The following is a 24,612-nucleotide window of genomic DNA, read 5'->3' on the forward strand; positions in this document are numbered from 1 at the left end:
ATTTCCCTTAGCAGCCAGACCTTTCATCTCCAGTGAGTCCTGGTTCTTACCACGCTTCTCAGGGGTGAAGTTCACAGTTTAAATCTATTGAGATAAAGAGGTCTTTCCTTCCAAGCCTAAAAGAATCAGGTCTGTAGTTCTCATCATTCTAGTGCTATTGCTGCTATCCTATACACTTGTCCCCTGTCTATCTGCTGTATCTGTTTTCAGGTACCAAAGGAATTTCTCAATCCATGATCCCCCCTCCTCCCTTTCAAACTAACTTTGTTGATACAACTTCTTCTTTTTCCCCTCAGTAAACCTTTTCCTAGGTCATCAGCATCTCTCTTCATACTTGGCTGCCTTTAGCCTTTACAGTTTGTGGGATTTTTTTGTTTCATGTTAAGATCATTCTCTTAAAAGTTGCTGTCTTTCTAGTTCCCCTCTCAGTGGGTCCTCCAATAGTTTTTTATAAGGAATATAAACAATTAAAACATGGAAGCTTAGAACACCAGAATAGCTGCCAGGATGCAGTTGGTACTGCAGTTTGGCTAAGCTTTTATTATAGATTCATTTTGCTGGCATACCTTCACATACGATTGTCCTCAAGAATAGAGCTCTGACTCAAGCATGAGTATTATGCCAATGTTATTAGCTTTGGTTGTTTTCCACTGCCCTTGATTCTCAGTGACCTTCAGAAAATCAGTTCTTAGACACAGTTTCCTTCTCTGTAAAAATGTTAGAGATTTAATTTGTAAAATATTCTAAAAGATTTAATGTGAAAGAATAGTATGTGAGAGCTGAGTTATTTTCCAGTATTTTATTTATGTGTACACACAGGCATGCATTAAGAGCTACTATCTGTAACTCTCTGCAATCCTGAGAGTAATAGTGAGAATTATCACCTCTGATGATACTGGGAGCAGAAAATTTCCATGCCAGTGACCAAAAGATTATGATTGTACTTTTTATTTGTGTTCAAATTTGTGACATTGCATTGAAGGAGAAGCTTTATATTGTTTCTTTGAGGATGCTTAGAATTGTGTATGTTGTTACAGAATCTCCTGCGTATATGTCATGTAACACGTTCTACCGAAATCTAGTTACTACTCAAAAGAATACAAATAACATAAATTCACCATGGCAAATTTTTGAAATTAAAAATTTGATTCTGGCGCCTTCTTTACCTAAAATTGTGTCCTATACTAATATTTAATTCTATGATGTTAACGATAAAAGAAAAACAATTTAAATTTGAAAGAATACAACATTAAAAGAAAAAATGTCTATTTTTTTCAATTTGTGTTTATCTTGTGCAATATAAAAATATCAAGACCTTCCACCCCAGCCAAGCATGGTTTAATTATAGCTCTTTTCAAATGTTTTCACTGTAACATTTGAATTGTCCGGTTTGTCCATTTTGTCATTTTGGTCTTTTCTTTTTACTTTTCTCACAGTTTTTATTTATTGTCCTTACAATTTTCCCCCCATCTGTCCACGGTTATCCTTATAGCACACATGCTCACATCTCAGTGCTCTCTCCTTTACATCTTTGCCAATAGTCTCTGTGCTTAAAACCTTTCATTACTGCTAGATCTGAGGAATCCTCAGTTTTTCTTCATTATATTTGGTCTCTGATGCTTTTCTTTCCAGCCTGCATTTTCATCCCTGCTTCTGTAGCTGTACAGCGATACTGGATCATTCACTCTTTTTTAGATTTATGCCAGCGGGTGGAAGGAGGTGGTTATGCTTTCCTGCTCAGATTGGAATACTGGGCCTTCTTTGGGTGTAGGCCCAGGAGGATTCACATGGAGAAAATTTTGTAGAATTTTCTTACTTATATGGACAAGGTAGCTGAACTGAAGTGTTTGGGGCTTGTAGACACCATAACAGAAATGAAGTAGAGTATTAAGCAGAAATGAAAGACTATTCTTATTATTGGTAATAACACTTACTGTCACCTTTTGGATTTAGCAGTGTAAGATCTGAGAATTTTTTCTTTCCGCATGAGAGACATGACAGATGTTAATATTAATGCTTAGCTCATGGATATGGTGTCACTTACTACCAATAGGGAATTACATTTCAAGCGGAGTCCTTGAACATGTCCTTAGGTTTTTAAGATATTATTTCTGAATAACTTTGTTGTGTGATTGTCATCTTCTCATTTGTTGTAACTTGAAATATAATTCTGCTTAGAACTGTCACTTCTTTGAAACTGCTTTCTCTTTCTGTTGATAAGTACATGTGCTAAAAAGTGCATATGGGAGTGCTGCACTTCTCTAATGACTTCAGTGGGATTTCTAGGTGACCACTCAGACTTTAGTTTATTGTGGCAGGATTGGTGCTGAGGGGAAAAAAAAAGCAAAAAAAGAACAATGACCCACAGAGAAAAACAGGACTGTGACTGTTCTCTCGCAATGAAGCTTAATAACACAGGCTGACAGTGTACATTACATACCACTTAGCCTTGTACCTCTTCTGGACCCTGTGTAGTACCCAGTGGAGCTCAGATTTCATTATTATGTTTTTTTTTTTTCTCTTCTGAGCTTATGAAAGAATGTGAAAGTTGTATTGCAGCCCAAGAGAGCAGTGTCATCATGTCACGAAAGGAAGTTACGTGTTGCAGAGTGTGAGGCATGAGGCTGTTTAGGGATGCTTAAGGATCCACAGGCTGTTGGAATAATGTTGAAGCACTGTGTAAAGTGGGAGGAGACAAACCTGGTGCACTCTTGTCCATACTGCCTGCTGGGGAGGGTCCCTGGTGTATATTATTAAGCCCAACTGTGGTTGGGTGTTATGTGAGAGAGTCCTAGCTGGCCCAGACCAATGAAATACCAGGGAGAGTGCTAAAATTTAGCAGTGTGAACAGCTGGTGTTCCAGGGATCATACTCACTCCCCAGCCTTGTTTTGTTTAACAACCTGCAACTGCAGGAAATAAAAAGAGAAATTGTTAGAAAGGAGCTGTGCTAATAATCTGTAATAAGTTGCATTTCAAGGAAGGGAAGCAATTATAAATTGGATTCTGAACAACTAAAGTCAGTGGAGTTTTTCATGCATATCGGGGAAATGATGATGAAGCTTTTTTCTGAGTGTAGAAAGGCAGGAGCAGCAGTCATCACCTTATGTATATACTGAGAACATTAACTTCTTTGTATGCAAAATATGTATTTGTTTGAAATTCCCTACTGATCACAGATATGTTTCTTTCTGCTCTTGGGCTGTATCTAGAGCTCAATCTGCCACTGCTTGGGCAGCTGACAGGCGGACCAACTGAAGGTCATTCTGTATTCCATGGTGGTTTCCCTCTTTGGACCACTGAAGATTTTACCTGTGTCCTCCAGCAGTATTAGAGAAGTTGGGACTGACAGTCTAGCAGAAAAAAATGGAAAAAGTGGCAAATGGGCGATGCATTATTAAAAAAAAACAAGCAAAGTTTTTAATGCAACATTATGTAGCAGAAAGGTAAAACAGCTGCTTACTTTACCCCCTGATTATACCAATATATGTGTTGAAAAATTAAAAGACATGCAGGCAATCTAACTCTTTGTAATCTGTGTTCCATAAGATTATTTACTTGTTTTAGGAGTATTTTAAAATAGATCATTGAGATTGTTCATGTACTGCATTTAATTAAAAGTAGAAGACCATACATGTATCAAAGAACAAGCTGGTCGAAATTTGTAAAATTAGAGTTGGGACTGTTCTGTATATCTTAGGAAAAAAAAAAAAATAGGGTGGCAGAGGCTAGTAAGACCTCCATGGGTGGGCACAATCTGTAATTATGGCCTTAAGGCCACTGATCACTCTGCTTTAGAGGAGAGTTTTCTTTATACAATAAATGCAATCTGAATTTCAGTGATACCAAGCTTGATTTCTTCAGTCAACTCAATTATAACACAGAACACTTTGCTCCCTAGTCTAGTTATAGAATAATGTGGAAATCATTTATTTCTTAACAATAAGATAATGAAAAAAATCAGCATTACTGAGAATACCACAGTATGTTTTTATAAGGTTTCACTAGCCCAGATTAAGCAATATGGAGAAGAGTTAAAATTTAACAGAGTTTTTATAAAAATGAAAGAAATATTTCTGCATGTCATATGCTATAGGTATATAGGAATGATTTCCACAACCCTATATCAAAAGAAAATACTGATTTACTGTATATCTTTTAATCACCTCTGTGTTGGGGTTCTTCTGCAGGTTATTGAAAACACTTCCTTATTTTGGGAGGGCATGTGTGTAGTATCTGGCAACTTTGTAAGGAGTATAGTATGTTTTCTCATAGGTATTTTATAACCTCTGTGCAAATATTATTTCCACAACGTGATGATCTTGGTCTGTGTCAGATTTTTTCAGATGAAAGAATTATCTGTTCATCTCGCTGTGGTTTCAGTAGGGTTCTGTAAATGGAATGAATATAAATGGCATTATAACTGGCTGGTGTCATGCCTCTAAAGAGGAAGTTGGCATGAATCTTGGGATTCAGTCATCAAAAGTATACCTTGACATGAACAAGCAGAAGAGGACTTCAAGGCCTACTGCAAATAAATAAATAAATAAATATCATATTTTGCACCCACTGCAAACTAGAAGAACAAAATTTAATGAGTTTATAACAAACTCACGATGATGGAGATTTCCAAGAAGTAGGAGGGCTGGAGAAGAAAAGCTAATGCAGTGGGACCTGATGCTCAGTTCTTGGCTCAGCAGCAAGAGTATTCCTTCCCACCTCATATATATTTCTTGTGTGAAACCTGTTACCAAATATATTATGTTATGATATTATGCTGATGTGGGGCTATACTATTGGTTTTTCTCAGTACCACTGTCGGGTGAAATGCAAAAGCAAAATGTTGAGAAAAGTGAGTTAAAATGAATGTTTTAAAATTTGGCACAGAGCTTGGTGGAAGATTTGCATGAAGAGTAGTCACCTGGTAAACAGTTTGTATCCAGTTGAAACAAAAACTTAACCCCTCCGTTCAAGTATGCGTGTGGAAAGTAATCAGTCCTACATGCTAAAATATGCCACACTAGCTGTATTGTTGCACTAGATTTTCACAAAGTGTCACAGATTAAATTTTTCCATAGATTATGATAAACCTATTTAATGCTGTAGCTACAGTGCCAAGGAAAAAGAAGTAGTTTTCTGTTTTGTTTGTAATAGGAAAAGCAACCCAGCAGGTGTATTTTTACACTTATCACCCCGGAGTTGTTTGTTAAAAAACTCCAAACCCACAACCCTGCGGTTCGGAAACTGTGTGACTGTAAATCATAGGCAAGCAGTACGAGAGGAGAGCTCTTTTCGTCCAATCTCTCTTCCCATTTCTCAGTTCCCATCTCTCTCCACAACTGCTCATGTCTCTGATTTCTCAGTGTCTCCAATTTTGTTTGATTTATCTGTGGGCTCTTATTCAGGGGTCAGTACTTTTGAAGTGGTGGCAACAAACTGAAATTAAATTTTACACATGTGAAAATAAGATATAACTATATATTATTGTAGCATTTCTTCCCCTGCACTCTCTTTATGCCCCTTAATTTCTTGGAATTAAAGGGATATGGGTGGCAGCTTACTATCCTAATTAGTGCCTATAAATGCTCCTGCAATGTGCATGTGATAAGCATTAGTATTCTCATTGACTATAATATATGCCAGATGGACCTGTCGGTAACATAACTGTGACATAATCTTACATCACTTTCTCTCCCCTTTCCTGACTTGCCTTTAACCTCTACCAGTTTAGAACATTTAATATCTGCTCTCTTCCCTTCCACTTCCTCTTCCCTTCCTCCTCTTGACTTCCCCACAGCATGCGTCTTTGGCCACTGTCCTCTCAGTTGTTTTCTGAAAGCTCACTTGATCTATAAAACCTACCACAAACAGTAAAACATGAAATTCTTATTTTAACTTTTACTAAAGATCTTTTAACAGTCTTCTGAGAATCAACAGGATTTTATGTTGTGGATGAATTCCACAACAGATATTCTCAGGATTCCAGGTCTTCACATTTGCAAGTGTCCATATACTACCAACAGCATAACATGGGATTAAAACACTTGCAAACTGGGCCCAAAATGTTTGTCAAAGTTCATTTAGACTCTAAGACAGGTACAGGAGCTTCAATAATCTTCTTTATGTAATGCTACTTTACTCTCCTCTGCTGCTTCTTTTCCCTCCATTGGCCACAAAGGCTTCCTGTCAAGTTTTCATTCTAGATTGTGCATTTTCTAGGACTGTCTAGTTTTAAGATGCCCTGTGCTTCTACTCAACAGGAAGCAAACAGTCAATAACATTTTTAATTTTTTGCTTCATTAAAATGGTATTCTGGTTTTGATATTGTAGATAATACAGCCAGTATCCTGACGAGACGAAGAAGATACAGTCGAAACACTCAAGATATCTATTACCTCCCGGTTTTGATTTCTGATGGTGGAGTGCCCCCTCTCAGCAGCAGCAGTACCCTCACAATTAGGGTTTGTGCATGTGAGAGAGATGGACGAGTAAGAACCTGCCATGCTGAAGCTTTCCTCTCCTCCGCTGGCTTGAGCACAGGAGCTTTAATCGCAATCCTGCTCTGTGTTGTCATTCTTCTTGGTAGGCCATTTTCAATATTCAGTAATGCTATCCTTCCACTGGCTCTCTGAATGTGACAGGGCAGAAATTTTTAATATGATATGTTTTTGAACCAGAGGCTGCCTGGTAGTAGGAGGTAATTAGAAACACATAGCTGTGATTAGGGGGGAAAGGTTTAGCTAAAATTAATAGGGAAAAATGCCTTTAAAGTACATTTGTGAATATCTGGAATCCACTAGAAAGTATTTTTCAGAGGTTATCAAGTAATTAGCACTGCAGATCTTTTTTCTGTAATTTGGAAAGATTTCAAAAAGCCACTGACTCTAATTCCATGTCTAGAACAGTGTGAAAAATCATAGAAAAGAGATGAGGAAAGCTTTTTGAAATGCATTACACTGTAAGAAGCACCATTAGCACTGTACAAAAACCATTTCTTAATTACCTTTGTGGGATAAGCTGATAGCAATGCACAACATAATGCACAGGGGCAAAGGACATATGAGACTATAAGATGACTCCATTAGATAAATGCCCTGCAAGTGCATTTTCTCTTGACTTTTTTTATTTTTCTTGCCCAGACCAATTTGAATGTTATCCATTAGTTAATATTCTTTTTTTTTTTTCCTGGCAGAGGCACAGCTTGCTGGGCACATAACTCTATACTACTCATGTGCCTTTCTGTGTTCTTACAGAGACGGCAAGAAATAATGAGAATTGCACTGTGACCCACATAGGAGATTTTGAGTTTTGGGGTTTTTTTTCCAAAGGCTCTACATTTTCTAAAGACTACTTTTCTCATAGGTTACTTCAGAATTACATTGTCAGAAAGCTGTTTTAAAATGTATAGTAATACATTTAGTTTATAATCTTACATTTTATCATCCATTGATATCAATCATCCATTGATGATTGAATATTCATAAGAGAAAACCTTATATTTTAGTTCAATATATATGCTAAATATCGGTTTTAATGAAGCACTGAAAGCCCTTAACAATGCTTCTGAAAAATGTCAGCCTTAGTTACTCATTTCTCGTTTAGCTGAAAGTATGTTATCCCCTTTTATCTCCTTTATGAGATCCCTGATAATCTAACTAGTGGATTTCATTACTGGCTCAAGAAACCTCAGCAATCCCCACAAAGAAAATATACAGTAGAAGAGTGCTCTTTACTGGCCCTTTGGAAGATGAGGCTGTATCGGAAGTTTGTAGTTTCAGTACAGCATTATTAATTTTTCCCTTAATTGTGTGGTCTCAGCCTGTTGCACTTTGGCATGTGGCTATGTCAAAACACGGCTGTATGGATTTCATGGGTGCTCTCCAGGCATACACTAATCTATCCTCAGGTAACATGTTACACAACAAAGGCATTGCTCACTTAGGAATGTAAGTACGATCTTTCCCAGATTGGACAGGTTTGATGACCCTTTGTTACGGACACGTGCCTGATGTGATTCAGGATCCTAAATACCAATATTAGCCTGAAAGTATTACACCTCTGTATTCATGACTTAGTATCTGCTATTTCTGTAGCATATATGTATTTACTTCAGATGTAAACTTTAAACCTAATCTAATATATGCACTTTTCTCTTTAGCAATTGTGGTCCTTTTCATCACCCTAAGACGTAGCAAGAAGGAGCCCTTGATCATTTCAGAAGAAGACGTCCGGGAAAACGTTGTGACATATGATGATGAGGGTGGTGGAGAAGAAGACACAGAAGCATTTGACATCACAGCACTGCGGAATCCATCAGCTGCTGAGGAGCTAAAATACCGGAGGGATGTTCGTCCTGAAGTGAAGCCTGTGCCCAGGCATCATCCCTCCTCAAGCCTTGACAGTATAGATGTTCAGGAGTTCATTAAACAAAGACTGGCAGAGGCTGATCTGGACCCCAGCGTGCCCCCGTATGACTCCCTACAGACATATGCCTATGAGGGTCATAGATCAGAAGCTGGATCTATCAGCTCTCTGGATTCAGCCACAACACACTCTGACCAGGATTATAATTACCTTGGAGACTGGGGACCTGAGTTCAAGAAGCTAGCTGAACTCTATGGGGAAATAGAATCAGAAAGAACAACTTAGTTGTAATTCCCAGCACAGAGAAGTTCCTAAACGACTGGAGGTACAATAACAGCAACGGTAACAAAAAATGAATACAGTACTTGGAACTGAGCAAGTTGTATGCAGTTACTGTAGAACAAGTGCCCTTTTCATATTTGAAACTGGGTTCTCCAATTGGAAGAAAGTAAAATTTTGAAAAATACATAAAAAAGAAGCTATTGTCCCTTGTGTATATTTTTTAATTGCTCAATAAAGTCCATGGTACCGTATCTGTAACAATACCTTAAGTAAAGCCAAGCAATGACATTTTTATTGCAATATGCTTAACATCTCCAAGCTACAGTAAGTTTATAGTCACACCTGTTTAGGAAGATAGCTAATGGAGGCGCAAATCTCTTGCAGGTGGTTGTGATATTGCATTTCTAGCTGTGCTCTAGGCCTTGTGATCTCAATGTGAGGTAGCCAATGGGGTTTACTACCAGGGTGAGAAGTGCTAACAGTCTTTCTTTTACAGAAGGGATAAGCCACACCTGTCCTCTTAAATAAATGGTCCTTCGATGATTTCATCTTATTGAATTAGCACGTTGCATTGAGATGATGTCATTTTATTATGTACTTCATAATCTTTCGATCCATAACCAGCTAACAGAGGGAGGGCATCATTAGCTGTTAGCCCAAACACAGCTCTAGCCCATAACCCCAGACCTGCTCTGTTACTGCGTGCTAGAGGAACTGTTGTTTCCAGTATTGTGCTTTTTCTTTTGGTCTTTTCACGGCAACATCATTCATTTAAATGGAATGGGTCCAAAGTACTCTTTGTGCAGCAAAGCAGATGAAGCGTAGGCCCTTTCAATAAAAACAACAATGGCAGCACCATTAAACTATGCAGTTGTTTGGTTCACTGTCCTTCATTTATGTCAATTGATGAAGCTTTTCAAGTGTTTTGCTGGTCTGAGTCCAGGAGCTACAAGAGTCAGTTTACAACACGGAGTTCTTAATCATAATGTATCTCTATTTCCATGTGTGACTAAAAGCAAAATAGAGCTGCTGGTAAGACATTGGAATAGAGAAAATTGAAACAAAGAGAGTATGATGATGATGTTTTTTTGTTTTTAGTTCAATCTACTGATATTTAATTTCTCTATAGAGTAATTTCCATCTAAGCAGAGCAAGCTTTTCTCTCCCTATTTCAAACATGTTGTGGTTTAACCCAGCAGGCAGCTAAACACTACACAGCCGTTCACTCACTCCCCCCACCCCCAGTGGGATGGGGCAGAGAATTGAGGAGAAAAAAAAAAAAGAAAAATTCATGGGTTGAGATAAAGAGAGTTTAATAGGACAGAAAAGGAAGGGAAAATAATAATAATAATAATGATAAAAGAATATACAAAGCAAGTGATGCACAATGCAATTGCTCACCACCCACCGACCGATGCCCAGACAGTTCCCGAGCAGCGGTCAACACCCCCCGGCCAACTCCCCCCAGTTTATGTACTGAGCATGATGTCACATGGTATGGAATGTCCCTTTGGCCAGTTTGTGTCAGGTGTCCTGGCTGTGCCCCCTCCCAGCTTCTCGCTGGCAGGGCATTAGAAGCTGAAAAGTCCTTGACTAGTGTAAGCACTGCTTAGCAACAACTAAAACATTGGTGTGTTATCAACATTATTCTGGTACTAAATCCAAAACACAGCACTGTACCAGCTACTAGGAAGAAAATTAACTCTATCCCAGCCGAAACCAGGACAAAGCATCAGGGGAACAGGAACATTTTAAGTCAGTGGAGGAAGAAAAAATGACAATGTACCATTATTATAGTTCTTACAGATTAAATTGATTTCTTATGTTAGTAACTTTTTAGCATTGCAGAAGTGCTTAACAGTTCTGCTTAACATTGCAGGCTGCTTAACACCTCATCCAGCAGATTCTTATGTTTTCCTTTGTTTTGTTTGAAACGTTAATCTTCTGTTTGTCTTTCTTGTGATAGTACTATGAAAGGACCAGGAGCTCATAATATCCCATGAAAGATTGCAACCTATAAGGCTCACCATCTATTACAGCCTTCTGCTTCTAAAAAAATTGTAGCTCCACTTAGGGAAGTGGACTTCCTGCAATATGCATTTGCTAAGGAAACTGTCCAGAGCAGAAGCTGTGTACTGTTTTTTTATTCTCTGGGCTGGTGTGGAGAGTGATACAGATCTGTACACTCCACTAGATTCCTCCTCTGTGCGTTTTAGGTGATACTTACCTTCAGCATAGTAGAGAAGGGAGTACCTTTTGCTCCTCCAATCAGGGTCTGCATTTATTGCTGACCTACTGTAGGACACACAGGTGAACCAGACTATTAAGCCTTCCCTTCTTTACTGTATGGTTGGGCAGGTCCTAGACATGATTGAAACTTCTGGTCAGTTCCACTTCAAGGTTTTTTTTCTTTTAATAAACTCCTTCCTGAGATGCTGTTGACTGCTTTTGGTTTAAACAGCCTTCTGGAAAAATTAGCAAGTAGCTTTGTAAGAAACTTTTCAAACTCTAAAAAGTATTAGTTGTATTGTAGTTCCAGAGTTAGTTTTTATTACACTGTTTTGTTTGCAACTTGAAAACTGTAATGTTTCCCTTTCTGTCAACATCTGAACCCACAAGGCTATTTAAAGGGGAAAAAAACCCAAACCCTAAAATGTTCTGCTGATGATTTGAAAGTAGTTTAATAATCTGTGTTCATTTTTTTTTTTTTTAATTTACCAAATACAGAATAATCTAGAAATGCATTTAAGGAGACATTCTTATTGTAGAGTAAAGTTAAACAGATGCTTTAATGCAGTAAGAGTTATACTCAGGCTGAGAATGGTTTATGTATTGTCTTTTTTGAGAGTAGTTAGGATATGTTTCAGTTTTGTCCCAAATGAAGCAACTAGTAGTGCAGGATATTATGAGGATAATTTTTCTTCTGATTTAGATCGCACTTGCTTTATGCCAACATCTAAATTTATATATTGTATGAGTAGAATGCTAGGAAGAAAATCTTTCAGCATTAGTAGTGCCATGGACCATAATACTTTGTACCACATCTGCATGAAAACTGCATTCATTGTTGTGTTATAGTTTTGAGAGCCAGGTACTAGTTATCTTTATGTCTATTTCCTCCGGCCCTACAGCGAAGCAGGGAAAATAAATTGTAATTTGTGCTTTAAGCAGTGTTCCCACATTGTTATCTTTTTATTTGCATCATAGAACATTCAGGCTTAAAGTCAACGGAAGTGCAGTGACATAAGCAAATAATCACTCCTTACCCTCATGTTCTGATTAAGTTAGTGAGAGAAGGAGGTCATATCTCAGAGAAATAAGAATGCCCTTTTCACCGTTCCTGGTGCTCTCCTGGCTGCTGTACAGCACGTGCATTGTACCCACAGCCCCAGGAATTCTGAATCCTTTAAAACTCTGCAGGGTTATTGAGACGCTGCTTCAGTGATGCTGCGGTGTGTCCTGTTTGGTATGTCTATCCACAGTGATCGCCAAATGTGCTTTTCTATCATAACACGTCTGCATGCTTGCTGTGCTTACTGTTTTTTACTCAAATACACATCACAGTGCCATGTTGATTGCATGACAAATAGCAGAATATTAAATCTTCAGGGCCACAGAAAAAGGCCTCACAGTGCAGAAAGAACAGGTTTACAGATTTCTTTTCCTGGTCCCACAAAGCTTTCCTTTGGTCCTTTGTGTCCTAGAAACAAATCTAAACTATATTTGAGAATTTCTATGTTAACATTAATTAAACTGGAAGAAAATTAACACTGTATGCCATGGAGGGAACAATCATTTTGTAGCATTGCTGATTTAAATGAAGTATATATTCAGTGAAAGTATTGTGGGAAACTGTTTCCTAGTTTATGGTTAAGTCTGATTCTATAGACTTTGCTTAAAGCTTTCATGGATCTTTTGTGTACTCATATTCTCAAATATTTTCTTATTAGCCTAAATAGTAATCCTGTTGCCACTTAACCACTAAACCCTGAAAACTGCCAGTTTTACTTAAACTGGAATATACTGAGTAAAGTCAAATGGCACAGACAAAGTTAAGGGCTTGCCAATTTACAATTTTATTTCTGCAACAGCTATTCAACTAATAGTACATTTACACCAAATTAATTAGTCGCATTCTTTCAAAAAAACCCTCTTTCTTGTAATGGTGAGGGCACTCAGTATGATGTAATCTTGACACGTCATCTGAGAAAATGGTCTGTATAATTATTTTAAAATGTAAAAATATATTGTCAACCTAAAACCAGACAAAAATGTAATTTAATACACTTTAAAGACAAGGAAGAGCTTGAATTCCACTGGCATTAGATTAAGATTCATACATTGAAAACAAATTAATTTGTTTATCAGTGTCACTATTTATTACGTACACATAGAAGACTGTAAAAGTTGAAAGCAATTTCACTCTGTTATGTACTTTATTTTTTGCATTTGTCTAGAAAACCAAAATAATTGTAAACATTTTTGGGTTTGAATTCTAATTGAGGCAGTTGTTTAAGTTGTGTATACTGCAAGAAAATGTCTCTGTGAAAATATTCTCACTGGTATTTAAAAGGTATTACAAAATTCCTGTGGTATAATGTTTTGTAAAATCATCCTTTCGAAAATCTAAATATTGGACCAGTCCAGAGTTAACCAAACTCATAGACTCACACAAAGGGCAACAAAGGAAATGTTCCAAATGCAGAGAAGAATATGAAATTATGCTGCCTAGGGTTACTTTGTGGATTATAAATTGCTAAGACCTGGTACTCGCAGTACATATAAATGGCACAGTGCATTCTAAGGAAAATTAGGAGCGTGTTTCGAGTGTTGGGCCATCCTTACTTTTCCAATGTCTCAAAAATTTTTATTTTTTTTTAACAAAAGAGTAATGTAAATTATACCTCCTTATGCAAGTGTTACTGATAGAAATTGTTACATTTTCTTTGAATAAACAAAAGGGACAAAATCTTTTATTCGTATTTTTCAAATAAAATATACTCTTTGCTATGGTGATGGGTTATTGTATTCCTCATCACAACTAGAATGGGTTATTTTCTCTTCACTCCTGTATTTTGTACTCACCAAAGAAATATAACTATCTAAAGGCACTTTGTCTTTAAGAATCAGATGTGTTACAGCAGTATTAATGACGTCAATGTCAGAAACGGTATGGTAACTTTAACTAGATTTTAATGCTTGGTATAGTCACTCAGTTGTGTCACTATTTCAAAGACTGTCTTACATGATTATTGCTACAGATGGGTAGGGAGAGAGAGAGACACCAAGAGATACTTTGCAACAGACTGCCATATAACTGCTAAATGGTTCATTACTTCTACTTGTGGCAACTATTGCACTCCAACCATCACTGTTCTGAAACTGAAATACAGCATTATAGGCTGAATACATTAGCCACATGGCTGAGTTAGGGAATTGCACATCTATGAATCCAGATTGGTGGTAACAGCCACAGTTATTATCCTAAGCTGACACAGAACAGAAGAGAAAAAAACAGGCAAGGACATTCACGATGGTCAAGCTCAGGCACATGCAATGCAGGAAACATTTGTTCTTTCTCAAAGGAAGTAACAGGCTTTACCAACAAATTACATCTTAGAAAATATTGGTACCATGGCTCACAAGGAACTGGTTGCATGCAAGACCTTCTTTCCCAGACTGACATAAAATTCAAAAATAAAGCTAAGGTTGACAGGAAATGAAAATACAATTTTGTTATAGTACCCTACTTGCTCTACTTTATTGCCCATAGGCCAATTTAGATTTTGTACCACCATACTATGCGATTCCCACATGTGCACAGCCCCAGAAAAAAAAAAAAAATTATATTAAGGTAATATTTGCAAGACAAATATTGTCAGCCTGAATCTGAATGCAAGTTCAGGGAAGGAACTAGTGGTTTTGTGGTTTTTGTTTTGGTCCTCATTTGAGGTGTCTGAACTTTCTAAAGAATGTTTATAAAGACTTTAGATCATCTTTCTTATGTAAGATTCATTGAACTTTTTTTTTCCTAGCAAAGCTCATTAACCTCTTATATTATTGTTAAATTAAATTTTATGTTGCTCGAAGTCCATACTACTCCTTCCATATGTTGCAAATGTATTGTTTATATTTGGGTACAGAGAGTCTTCTAAAGCTAGAAAGCTTTGCTTGTGAGTTTAGTAGAGTTTTTCTGTGGGCTTCATGATTCCACGTAGCATTTTTGCTACATCCAACAAACTCTTTACACATTAGCTGCCTCTAAATTTGGTTTGTTCTGGAAGTACGTGCAATAGAGCATATTATAGCTGGTGGGCAGTCAGTACCTGCAGAAACATCCTCAACCAGCAAAGCAACCTTCAAAGGGAAAAAGACTTGGGATTAGGACTCTTAGAGGATCATAGGGCTCACAAAGCTTGAAAGGTGTTAGATTCCTAGCCAAGCCTGAACAAAATCAGGGTCCATGGGACCTTCATAGTGGACCTTGTTACGATGCATGTTCATGCAATGTGTGCTCGCAGCCCAGAAGGCCAATGGTATCCTGGGCTGCGTCAAAAGAAGTGTGGCCAGCAGGTCAAGGGAGGTGATTCTGCCTCTCTGCTCTGCTCTGGTGAGACCCCACCTGGAGTACTGCGTCCAGCTCTGGAGCCCTCAGCGCAAGAAGGACACGGACCTGTTGGAGCGGGTCCAGAGGAGGGCCATGAAAATGATCAGGGGGATGGCACACCTCTCCTATGAAGGAAGGCTGAGAGAGTTGGGGTTGTTCAGCCTAGAGAAGAGAAGGCTTCGGGAAGACCTTATTGCAGCCTACCAGTACTTAAAGGGGTCTTATAAAAAAGATGGCAGCAAACTTTTTAGCAGGGCCTGTTGCAACAGGACAAGGGGGAATGGCTTTAAACTAAAGGGAGGTAGATTTAGACTAGATATAAGGAAGACATTTTTTGTGCTGAGGGTGGTGAGGCACTGGCCCAGGTTGCCCAGAGAAGTGGTGGATGCCCCATCCCTGGAACCATTCCAGGTCAGGTTGGACAGGGCTCTGAGCAACCTGATCTAGTTGAAGATGTCCCTGCCCACGGCAGAGGGGTTGGACTAGATGACCCTTAGAGGTCCCTTCTATGATTCTATGATTCTATGATTGGTAGAATTCAAATGGCTGGTGAGCTCAGTGGAAAGCCTAATAAAGGTACATATAAATAAGTGAACTATTTGAATATCTGAACTGCCACATTTTCTGTTAAGAGCCCTGGATAGGAATGGATCAGCCTTAATGCATTTGCCAGGCTTCCAGTGTGGACACATTTCTGAGGCCTACTGCAGTTGTAACATACACCTTTACCTGCCACATTAAACATTTTGAAACAAATTAGGTTGCCCTTGACTTTATTATGAAGATTGTACATTGTTTACTTAAAATCTGAATTAATATCCATGTTCCATGTTTAAAAGCAATTCTTTCCTGTATCTTCTGGAATTGGTTTGAAGACAAAGCACCTACAAGTAAAATTCAGCTGTGTTTTGAAGTCACAAGCACAACATATCTAACAACCAATTTTCATGATAGGATTTGGGTTGGGCAAAAATCAAATACTGGTTGCATACAGAAAGTAAAATTCACTCTTACTAAACAAACTATTTTTTGTGTAGGCCTATTGATTTAAAACTATGCTTGAAGTGTGAAGGTATATAAAAATATACACATCCTGATTATATCATGAAGACCACATTTGGGTCTCTCAAAAAGAAGTGAAAATCAGCTCTGTACTATTTGCAACCTCTTTGAACTTACTCTTTTGATCAAAATTTATTTTCCAGTTAGTTTCAATGCTTTGTGCTACCTAAATTTTCAACTAGGAAATGGTAATGTGGAGGAGAATGAATCAAAGATTAAAATCTTTTTAATCTCTAGCTGCCATAACTATTAAAAAAAGACTAAAATTGAAAATGTCTTTCTTTATGAAACAAATTGGATAATCAGCTCTGAAAAGCAAGTTACTTGCACATGATGTTAGTAATAATAAAAATAATAATGTTCTTGTTCTTTCTTACTTATTTTTATCATAAAGCATCAAATCAGAAATTGTGGTGCCATTTCTTCTATTATATGTCTCCAAAATGTTTCAAACCTGACATATAAAGGGAACATCTCTGAACAAGGTGTCTGTTAGTTCTGTTTTGTCTACCCCGAGACTGAGATTTTTTTTAGAAGTTTCATACAGAGAATATTTTTAATGTAGGATGCCAAAGTATGCTTTAAGTGTTAACTGAGTTATATAACTGCAAATATAGCATCCAGTTTTCTGAGAGAGAGAAGGAACTGAAAGGCAAAGTAAACATCTCACATCTTGTACATGCAACAGAAGCTCAGACTCTTTAAGCAGATCTGAAACCACCACCTCATAAGCATAGACTATCCTATGTGGTGTTATTTAAAAATGCAAACAAAAAAACCCTCTAGCACTCACTTCATGCTGTTTCCTTATTTTCCAAATGAGCATTTAATGTATCTATAGCATGCTTTTTTCAATAATATTTTACTGTTTCAGTAAGACTTACTGAAATGTTTTGGACAAATTTTCTCCTTCTGATTTCCTCAGAACATTAAGAAGTCACTTCTGTTTAATTTGATGGAAAGTCTGTCAGAAGGACTGTTCTTTGACCAAGTCCAGGATAGAACTTCTCATCAAAATCTGCAAGGACTAATCAGTAACTGTCTGATCAAAGCACTTTATCATGGATGTGGAAGACTGGCTTCAGAGCAGGATGTTAGATGGGGGTCTCCCAGTTCAACTATTCCTTTCATAATCCCAAGTCACAAGTTTCAACGAATTTTTACTGATTGCTTAATGAGTATTTTTGGGTAAAACAGCATTCTTATTTTCTGTCAAGCTCTGTGGGGCTGAGTGATCCTGAAAACATGAATTATGTATTGCTCACTTTATATCCTCCTTTATTGTTTCATATTGTTTTCTTTCTTTTCTAGCCCCACCGGTCCCCTTTTTGTGCTGGATGCTTGAAGCACTGTAGTACAATAATTTATCTTAAGAATGTCAGGGGAATCTAGGAATAAAACTTAATCTCTCTGAAAAATGGAAATACTTATCAGTGGTATCTGATGTCAAATGTACTAATCTTCATTTTTTACTCTGGGGCAAGTATTTTAATGGGACTTTATCACAGCTGAATTCCTTACCTCTTTGCCATGCATAATAATACGAAATTCAAATCAGTTTCTATGATAACTTAAACAATCTTGGTGTTATTAAGCATTTATATTGGCCAAGACCCTAATGTCCTAGGTGACATACAAAATGACATTATTTGGCTAAAGAATTTCTGGCTTAAAAGGCAAGATTTCTGAATCCAATGTTACAAAGCAAAGACTTGTAAGAGAGGGAAGGGGATTGTAGGAAGCGTGAAGAGCAATAGAAGGGTAGTAGAGTAGATAGCAAATATCACAGGGCAGATGCAATTACTGGTGAAATGATCAGAGATAAGTCATACAATCAATAAAATACATAGTGATACAGGAAAGATTTTTCAGTAATGTATTATGATTATTATTGTAAAGCTTTATGATCTAACAGTGCAATATTTTATGACTATTCCCATTACAGATGATAAAAACATAAGTTATATGTGATATATAATGAGGATAAACTATGAAATTCAGAAAAAAATTACAGTGGAAAAAGGAACATATTTAAAAGTTATTTATTTGTATTTGTGTTTCTTTACACTATTCAGCTGATGCTAATTTCTATTGCTGATATCGTAAATACCCCACATTGCTGGGTCTGTCATGTACATGCAGATTCCCACTGGTATGCTTAGGTTTTTGGCTTGCTCATTTTACATATGGATTTTGAAAATACTTGGTTTGTTCTGCAGGAAGTTTTGGGCTGTACTTTTGTAATGAAAAACTGCTACAATTTCCTCACTTGTGTAGCAGAATTTTAATTTTTCTGATAAAGATTACGCATTGCAAGAACAGTGACAATAGCTATACAAAGGGCTGCAGGTGAAAACAGTCATGTGTCTACTTACAGGAATCTATTACTTTTTGCCTGATTTGTATCCGCACAAAATATTGGCAGAGCTCACAAGACATTAGAGAAAGCTTCTGTCATGATGTACATACCAAAACCTCTGCTAACTCTTTTCCAGCTCTTTCACGTCTAACCAAATTTCAGATTAGGTGAGTTTAATATGATTTCATTGCTCACATTTTGTTTAGCTTGTGTGAAAAAAAAGAAGTCAAAAGAATATAGATGTCATACAAACCACAGAACATAAATGCACAATTTGTGCAACTTATGCTATATTAATCTTACTATCTAAGCTTTATCCCTACAAGAAGAAAGTGAAAAGGGGCAAACTCTTTGGCGAGCTTGGACCTTCAACTTCTACACTGGATTCTCAACAGTCTTGTCAATGAAATGATAATTTTAATGTGTACATACAAAGATGCAGTGTGTCAATTGAAAAGTAAATTACTTTGGACAGCAGTTTGGACTTGAACTCAGGCTGCCTCTTGCCAAATTATATTTTAGAAGGAAAGAACACCATGTGAGAAAATGGGTCGGATGATAGAAACATCCCAATTTAGGTATGTGAAAGGGGTACTTAGTGTCCTATAGAGTTTTACATGATTCTGACAGCCAAGAACATGCTACTATGATTTGTTCTTGTGGAAAAGAAAACTTCTGCCCTCTGAAAGTGAAAAGCTTTTCCTTGTTTGCAAGGTGTTTTATATCAAACATTATCACAACTTGAAAGGATTCATCCTGAATGAGAGAGGTTATGATGGTCAATCTGTCTCTTTGCATTTTCTGCTGTTTGCTGTTGATGGTGCAGTCTGTATAGTCCTTGGTATTGCTAAGGAGGATCCCACTCTTGACAGACTTTTTAATAAAATACGATGGTAAATTTATTTGGTTAAAAAAAATTAATATGAAATATTGAACATTTCAGTTCAAGGTCACTAGTTCATATTTGAAATGGGAATGAGAAATGCAAATGACTGCTTCTTTACATTAAATTTATTTGTAATCTCACTTCAGTGTTAGTACAGAAAAGCTGCATGATGGCAGTGCCAAAGAGATAGTCACTCAGTCTGATCACCATATTCCTGTCTGCTCCTAATTCTATTCTGAGTTTCTTGTTTGACCTTGAGGATCTGACAAGTATTTCTGTAAACAGACCTATCCAATTTTCAAATAATAGCATTGTGGCTGTATTCAGCACAGTGTTCCTTCTCCAGTTTCCATCCTTGCTACATCACTGGTGGTGTTTGCAGATTGGAGTGGGACACCATCATGCCTCGGCAGCTGTCAAAATCTGAATAAAACATTCTACAGAACTCATCAAAGTAAACTTGTTCTGTCTGGGTATAGAATGTAACTCTTTTCATTTATATAAAATACAGCTTAAATTCTCACCTCCTCTCATCATGCAATTTAAGTTTGGAAATGTTGCTTCCACTTTTCTAAGGTGGAACCTGAACCAAGACATTTCACAATGAAAAATCAAAGAAAAAGTCCAAATAATATAAAGATATGGTGACAATAATATCAGCCATGTAAGGGGTAAGGAGAAAATGGTAGAAATGGTTTTTAAGCAGAGGACCATTCAGTGGCCTCTGAATGGCCACTGGTAATACAGAATGATTATAGATCTGTTGTAGAAAAAACTGTGAACAAATCATAATACTGGGCCCTCAGCATACAGGACTTTTATGTACTCTAAAGGCCAGAAATAAGAATGGCTTTGTTAAATGAGAAATTCACAGAAAATTATTTATTTATACTGCAGTATCACCTAAAGAATTTCTGGATGATCAGGACCTGAATTTCTTGGTGCTGAGATTTGCATCTACATGTGGCTGAAAAAAGCTGTCATCCAGCTAATGACAGAAACAATAGGAATAGAAATAAAGGATAATCAAGGACGTTTTATAATTGAAGTCCAAGAGACAGCCTAACTAAGGGGAAGATAAGATTGAGTCATTTCTGAGAGAAATAGGACAAATAACTTGATGCTTCTGGGTGACCTAATATTTCTAGATATTACAATGGAAAATCTACAGGTGAGCAAAAATCCTGGATACAGTTGTGTTGGAAACACGATAAAGGATAACTTCACAATACACACAGGAAAGAGGAAAAACCATATGGGATCCAGTAATAACAGACATGAAATTGTAGTTCACTTAGTGATAAGAAAGTACTTTAGATATCTATAATGATGTAGAATCAAGGCCAAGTATTTTGCTAGTAAGAAGAGTAACAGTAGAAGAAAACTTGTTCCTTGAGCTTAGTATAATAAAAGTGAGATTCTGTGCCATGAAAAAGAAATGTTGACGCAGCCATAAACATATAATCTTTTTCTGTCTCTGCCATTGATTCACTATCTGTCCTTAAGCAAATACCCTAATATATACCTATTAGCAAGTAACTTACTCGTATTTCTTCCAGTGTGTAACTAATTAGTCCCAACTGTTCAAATGTGCTTTCCTGAGATCAGTTTTCTCTGTATATCAATATACACTAAACAGAAGATGCTAAAATGAAAGGTGCTGAAGCTTTCTGGTGATTTCTACTAATAATCTGGAACCTTAAAACTAGGTGATTTAGGTGGTCAACTTTAATGTCCAGCTTTGAAAATCCCCTTTTGTTAAGTGCTTTAAGAACCGGTAGTGAAAGTGCTAGAAAAATTCAAAACCTGCCTGTTCTATTCTTAAAGTATTCTTAAAAAGTGTCTAGAAACTGCCACAAACAGCAAAATCAGGTGGACACAGCAATACATAGGATATATGAGGGAAAAGTAAATGTAGTTTATGTAGAAGGCTAACCTACCAGAATTTCTTGAAGGTGTCGACAAGCCTTTGAATAAGAACAATCTGATTGATTTAGTACCCTTGGATTTCCAATAACCTTATGACAAGGTCCTTCATCAAACCTATTATGGAATGACATGATCTTAAAAACTGATTTAAGAACAGGAAACGAAGTACAGGAATTCCTGTACAGGAACCTGTAAGGTTCTTCAGTGTAAAGAGTACTGTTAGGCATTATGCTAGGACTGGAATTGTTTGATAGAGTCAAAGATAATCTAGAAAAACAAAGTGTGAAGACTTGCAAAGCAATCAGTGGATACTTAGTCCATGTACTAAGTTGTGGATGAAACTGAAATAAATGCAAGGTAATGAACAAAGGCAAAAACCAACCCAAAATGCACCTGCACCATAAGCTCAGAATAAATTGCTATTACTCAGGGAGGATATTGTGAGCTACTGCTTCTATCTAAATATCTGCTAAGCAGTCATAAAAAAAAACATAAATAAATCTGATGTTAAGAATTATTAAGCAATAATAGAAAACCAGTTAGAAAGTGTCATTATGCTACTTTGAAAACCCAGAGTGATTCCACATTTCAACTACCCAGTAAAACAGTCTGGTCCCATAGGAAAACTAGAGAAAGCACACAGAAATCAAGAACAATGTTCAAAGATATGGAATAGCACCCTTCTCAGGAGATTTTAAAAGTTAGGACTCTTCAATATGGAAAAGAAATGACTAATGAGAATAATATTTAATAAATTATAAAAATAAATTCTAAAATTAGAACTGTCATGCAGGAAATAAACAGAAATTTATTATTTTTCACAATAGAAGAAGTAGGAGCCATAAAATGAATTTTTAGTTAACAGATTTAAAATAAACAAAAGTAGGTACTTTTTCACATGATATGCAACTGAGTGGTAAAAGTCATGTTGTGGATACACAGCTGATAGTGCCTTTTTTCCATGCCAGATGTGGCTTTGGAAGTCACATAGCTGCAATGTGTTGTTAGGCACAGACATCAGCATTGCTGGCCTGCACTATCCTCCTGGGTTTGTTTTTAAAAACTGCTTCAATCCAAAGAAATTTTGCCTAGTGGCAATAGAAAAAAATCTGGCTTCTGGCAAAGGGAAGATATACTAAAAATGAGACCAAATGACTATGGGGTTAAAACTGGTTCCAGTGTTTCATGCCTAATTGTTTGGAATACGAAGGAACCATCAAATCATTTCCAGCCCTGTAATACTTGCCTCCATCCCCTCCTGTGTCTTTCAAATTTGCCTGTCACCCAGTTGCAGATGTAGTTCATGAACCTTCTTCAGCTGACTTGGTTCATCTGTAGATAATGCCAGTCAGGAAAATGAACCCACAAGTCCATTTAAAGTCCAATGAATTATGAAACCGAAGTCAAAGAACTGCTGGCCTCTACTCATCCTATACTGTACACAGGCATCTATTATCCCATTCAAAATGCTCTGAAGTGAGTCATTACTTAATTAAATTACTGAGAGCTGAGATTACAGAGCAACCACATAAAAGATTCGGAGAATCAGTTTTAAAGAGAAATAAAAACGTGAACCACTATATTTCTCAACTATTAATCACATCACCTCTGACATTCATGGGGTTCTTTCATACTATGCTTGAGATTGTAGCTGACAAAATACCTGGTAAGAAACTAACTTAGCTATGTGCTTTATTCAGTATCAGGGTAGCTTAAAGAAAACTTTGACATTAAAGATTCCAATGATATATGTTAAAATTTAAGAAATTCAAAGCAAACCCAACCAACTGTTTAAATCCATCTATTGTTGGAAATGGTAATTGAGAAGAATGCATTGAACTATCACATCTTTTGTTACAAATGTGATAATTTGAAAGAAAGGAAATTAATGTTAAGCATACGAACTTATAAATTTTACATTACCCATCTAATAAGCCAATAAATTATTCATATTATTCATAAGGAAAGGCATGTGTCACCAAAACACATTTACTTCTTACCTGTAAGTTAGTGAGTTATTGAGTGGTTTTATTAGAATTACTCCTCTTTTTTCCAGTACCTAAATTTTTTAAAGAAAATACTCTGAAGTCTATTACCTGATAATGTTTTATACTGTCTATGTAAAAATAGACTGCTTTTCATTAAAAAAGTCAAAATTATGCTTATGGAGAAAAAAGTCATACATGTAATTTAACAGAACATGGTATAATCATATTGGTTATAATAAAATATATGTATGGGACTTGGATTATAAATGGCTCTATGAAGGTCTTTCTGTGTGTATACATACGTGCAACTATACATACTTATAAAGTAAATACATTGTAGCTTGTAATTCTTATCTTCCTTTTGCAGAATGAAGACTGCATTCTACACATACTTAGAGCTTATTGATAATACACTAAGATTTTGTGGGGTACTGATTGTGTTGCAGTGAGCTATGTATTCTTTCCTACCTGATAAGCAGAACATTTGTTTCTTGTATTTAAAATTCATCAGGATACACAAGCTTATATCTAACTTACAGCATTTTATTAGTTCTGTCAATGTCATTTGCAAATGTGACAGCTACCACCCATGGTTAACAGCTTATTTATTTATGCCGAACTCGCACCAATATACTGGCCACAGTAATCATATAATCCAGTCAGGTATGGTCATCTAACATGCTTCTGCACAAAATGTAAGAGAAAATCTTGCTCGTATAAATAAATAACTGCCTGTTTTATTTAGAATATCTAGGAACACCAGAAAAATAAAAGCCTTATATTACAAAGTTCTATGTATAGATCAAATTATACTCAGTAAAGCAGATCCACAGCTTCCACAGATTCACACCACACACACACACGCTTGATACACTGTTTCATTTTAAACATTTTAAATATATGGTAAAATTAATAACTTGGTTTGAATAAAGAATTTAAACTACTGAGAAACAGTATTTTAAAGAGAGAAGCAGAAAGTCACAGCAGAGCAACAAATTCCATACACCTGTGTCAAAACTAGATAGCTTTTATCCTTGTACTGAAAAGCTTCAATGCATCATCTTTGCTATTATGTTTATTTGATAGAACCAAGGGGTTTTGTTGCATCAAACTGGAAAAAAAAAAAGCTTTCCATT

General features: G+C 36.6%; 1 protein-coding gene across 1 annotated transcript in view; it reads left to right on the top strand.

The window, feature by feature from the left end:
* The window catches only part of CDH18 (cadherin 18, type 2), a 196,852-nt gene extending 188,204 nt beyond the window's left edge, over window positions 1-8,648 (top strand). Inside the window, exons 10-11 of the mRNA XM_009321654.1 lie at window positions 6,330-6,581; window positions 8,158-8,648. Of these exons, the coding sequence (XP_009319929.1) occupies window positions 6,330-6,581; window positions 8,158-8,648 (743 nt within the window). The remainder of the gene's footprint in view (window positions 1-6,329; window positions 6,582-8,157) is intronic.
* Window positions 8,649-24,612: the final 15,964 nt, after the last annotated feature.

Source organism: Pygoscelis adeliae, unplaced genomic scaffold, assembly GCF_000699105.1.
Source record: "Pygoscelis adeliae isolate BGI_AS28 unplaced genomic scaffold, ASM69910v1 Scaffold23, whole genome shotgun sequence".
Classification (NCBI taxonomy): Eukaryota; Metazoa; Chordata; class Aves; order Sphenisciformes; family Spheniscidae; genus Pygoscelis; species Pygoscelis adeliae.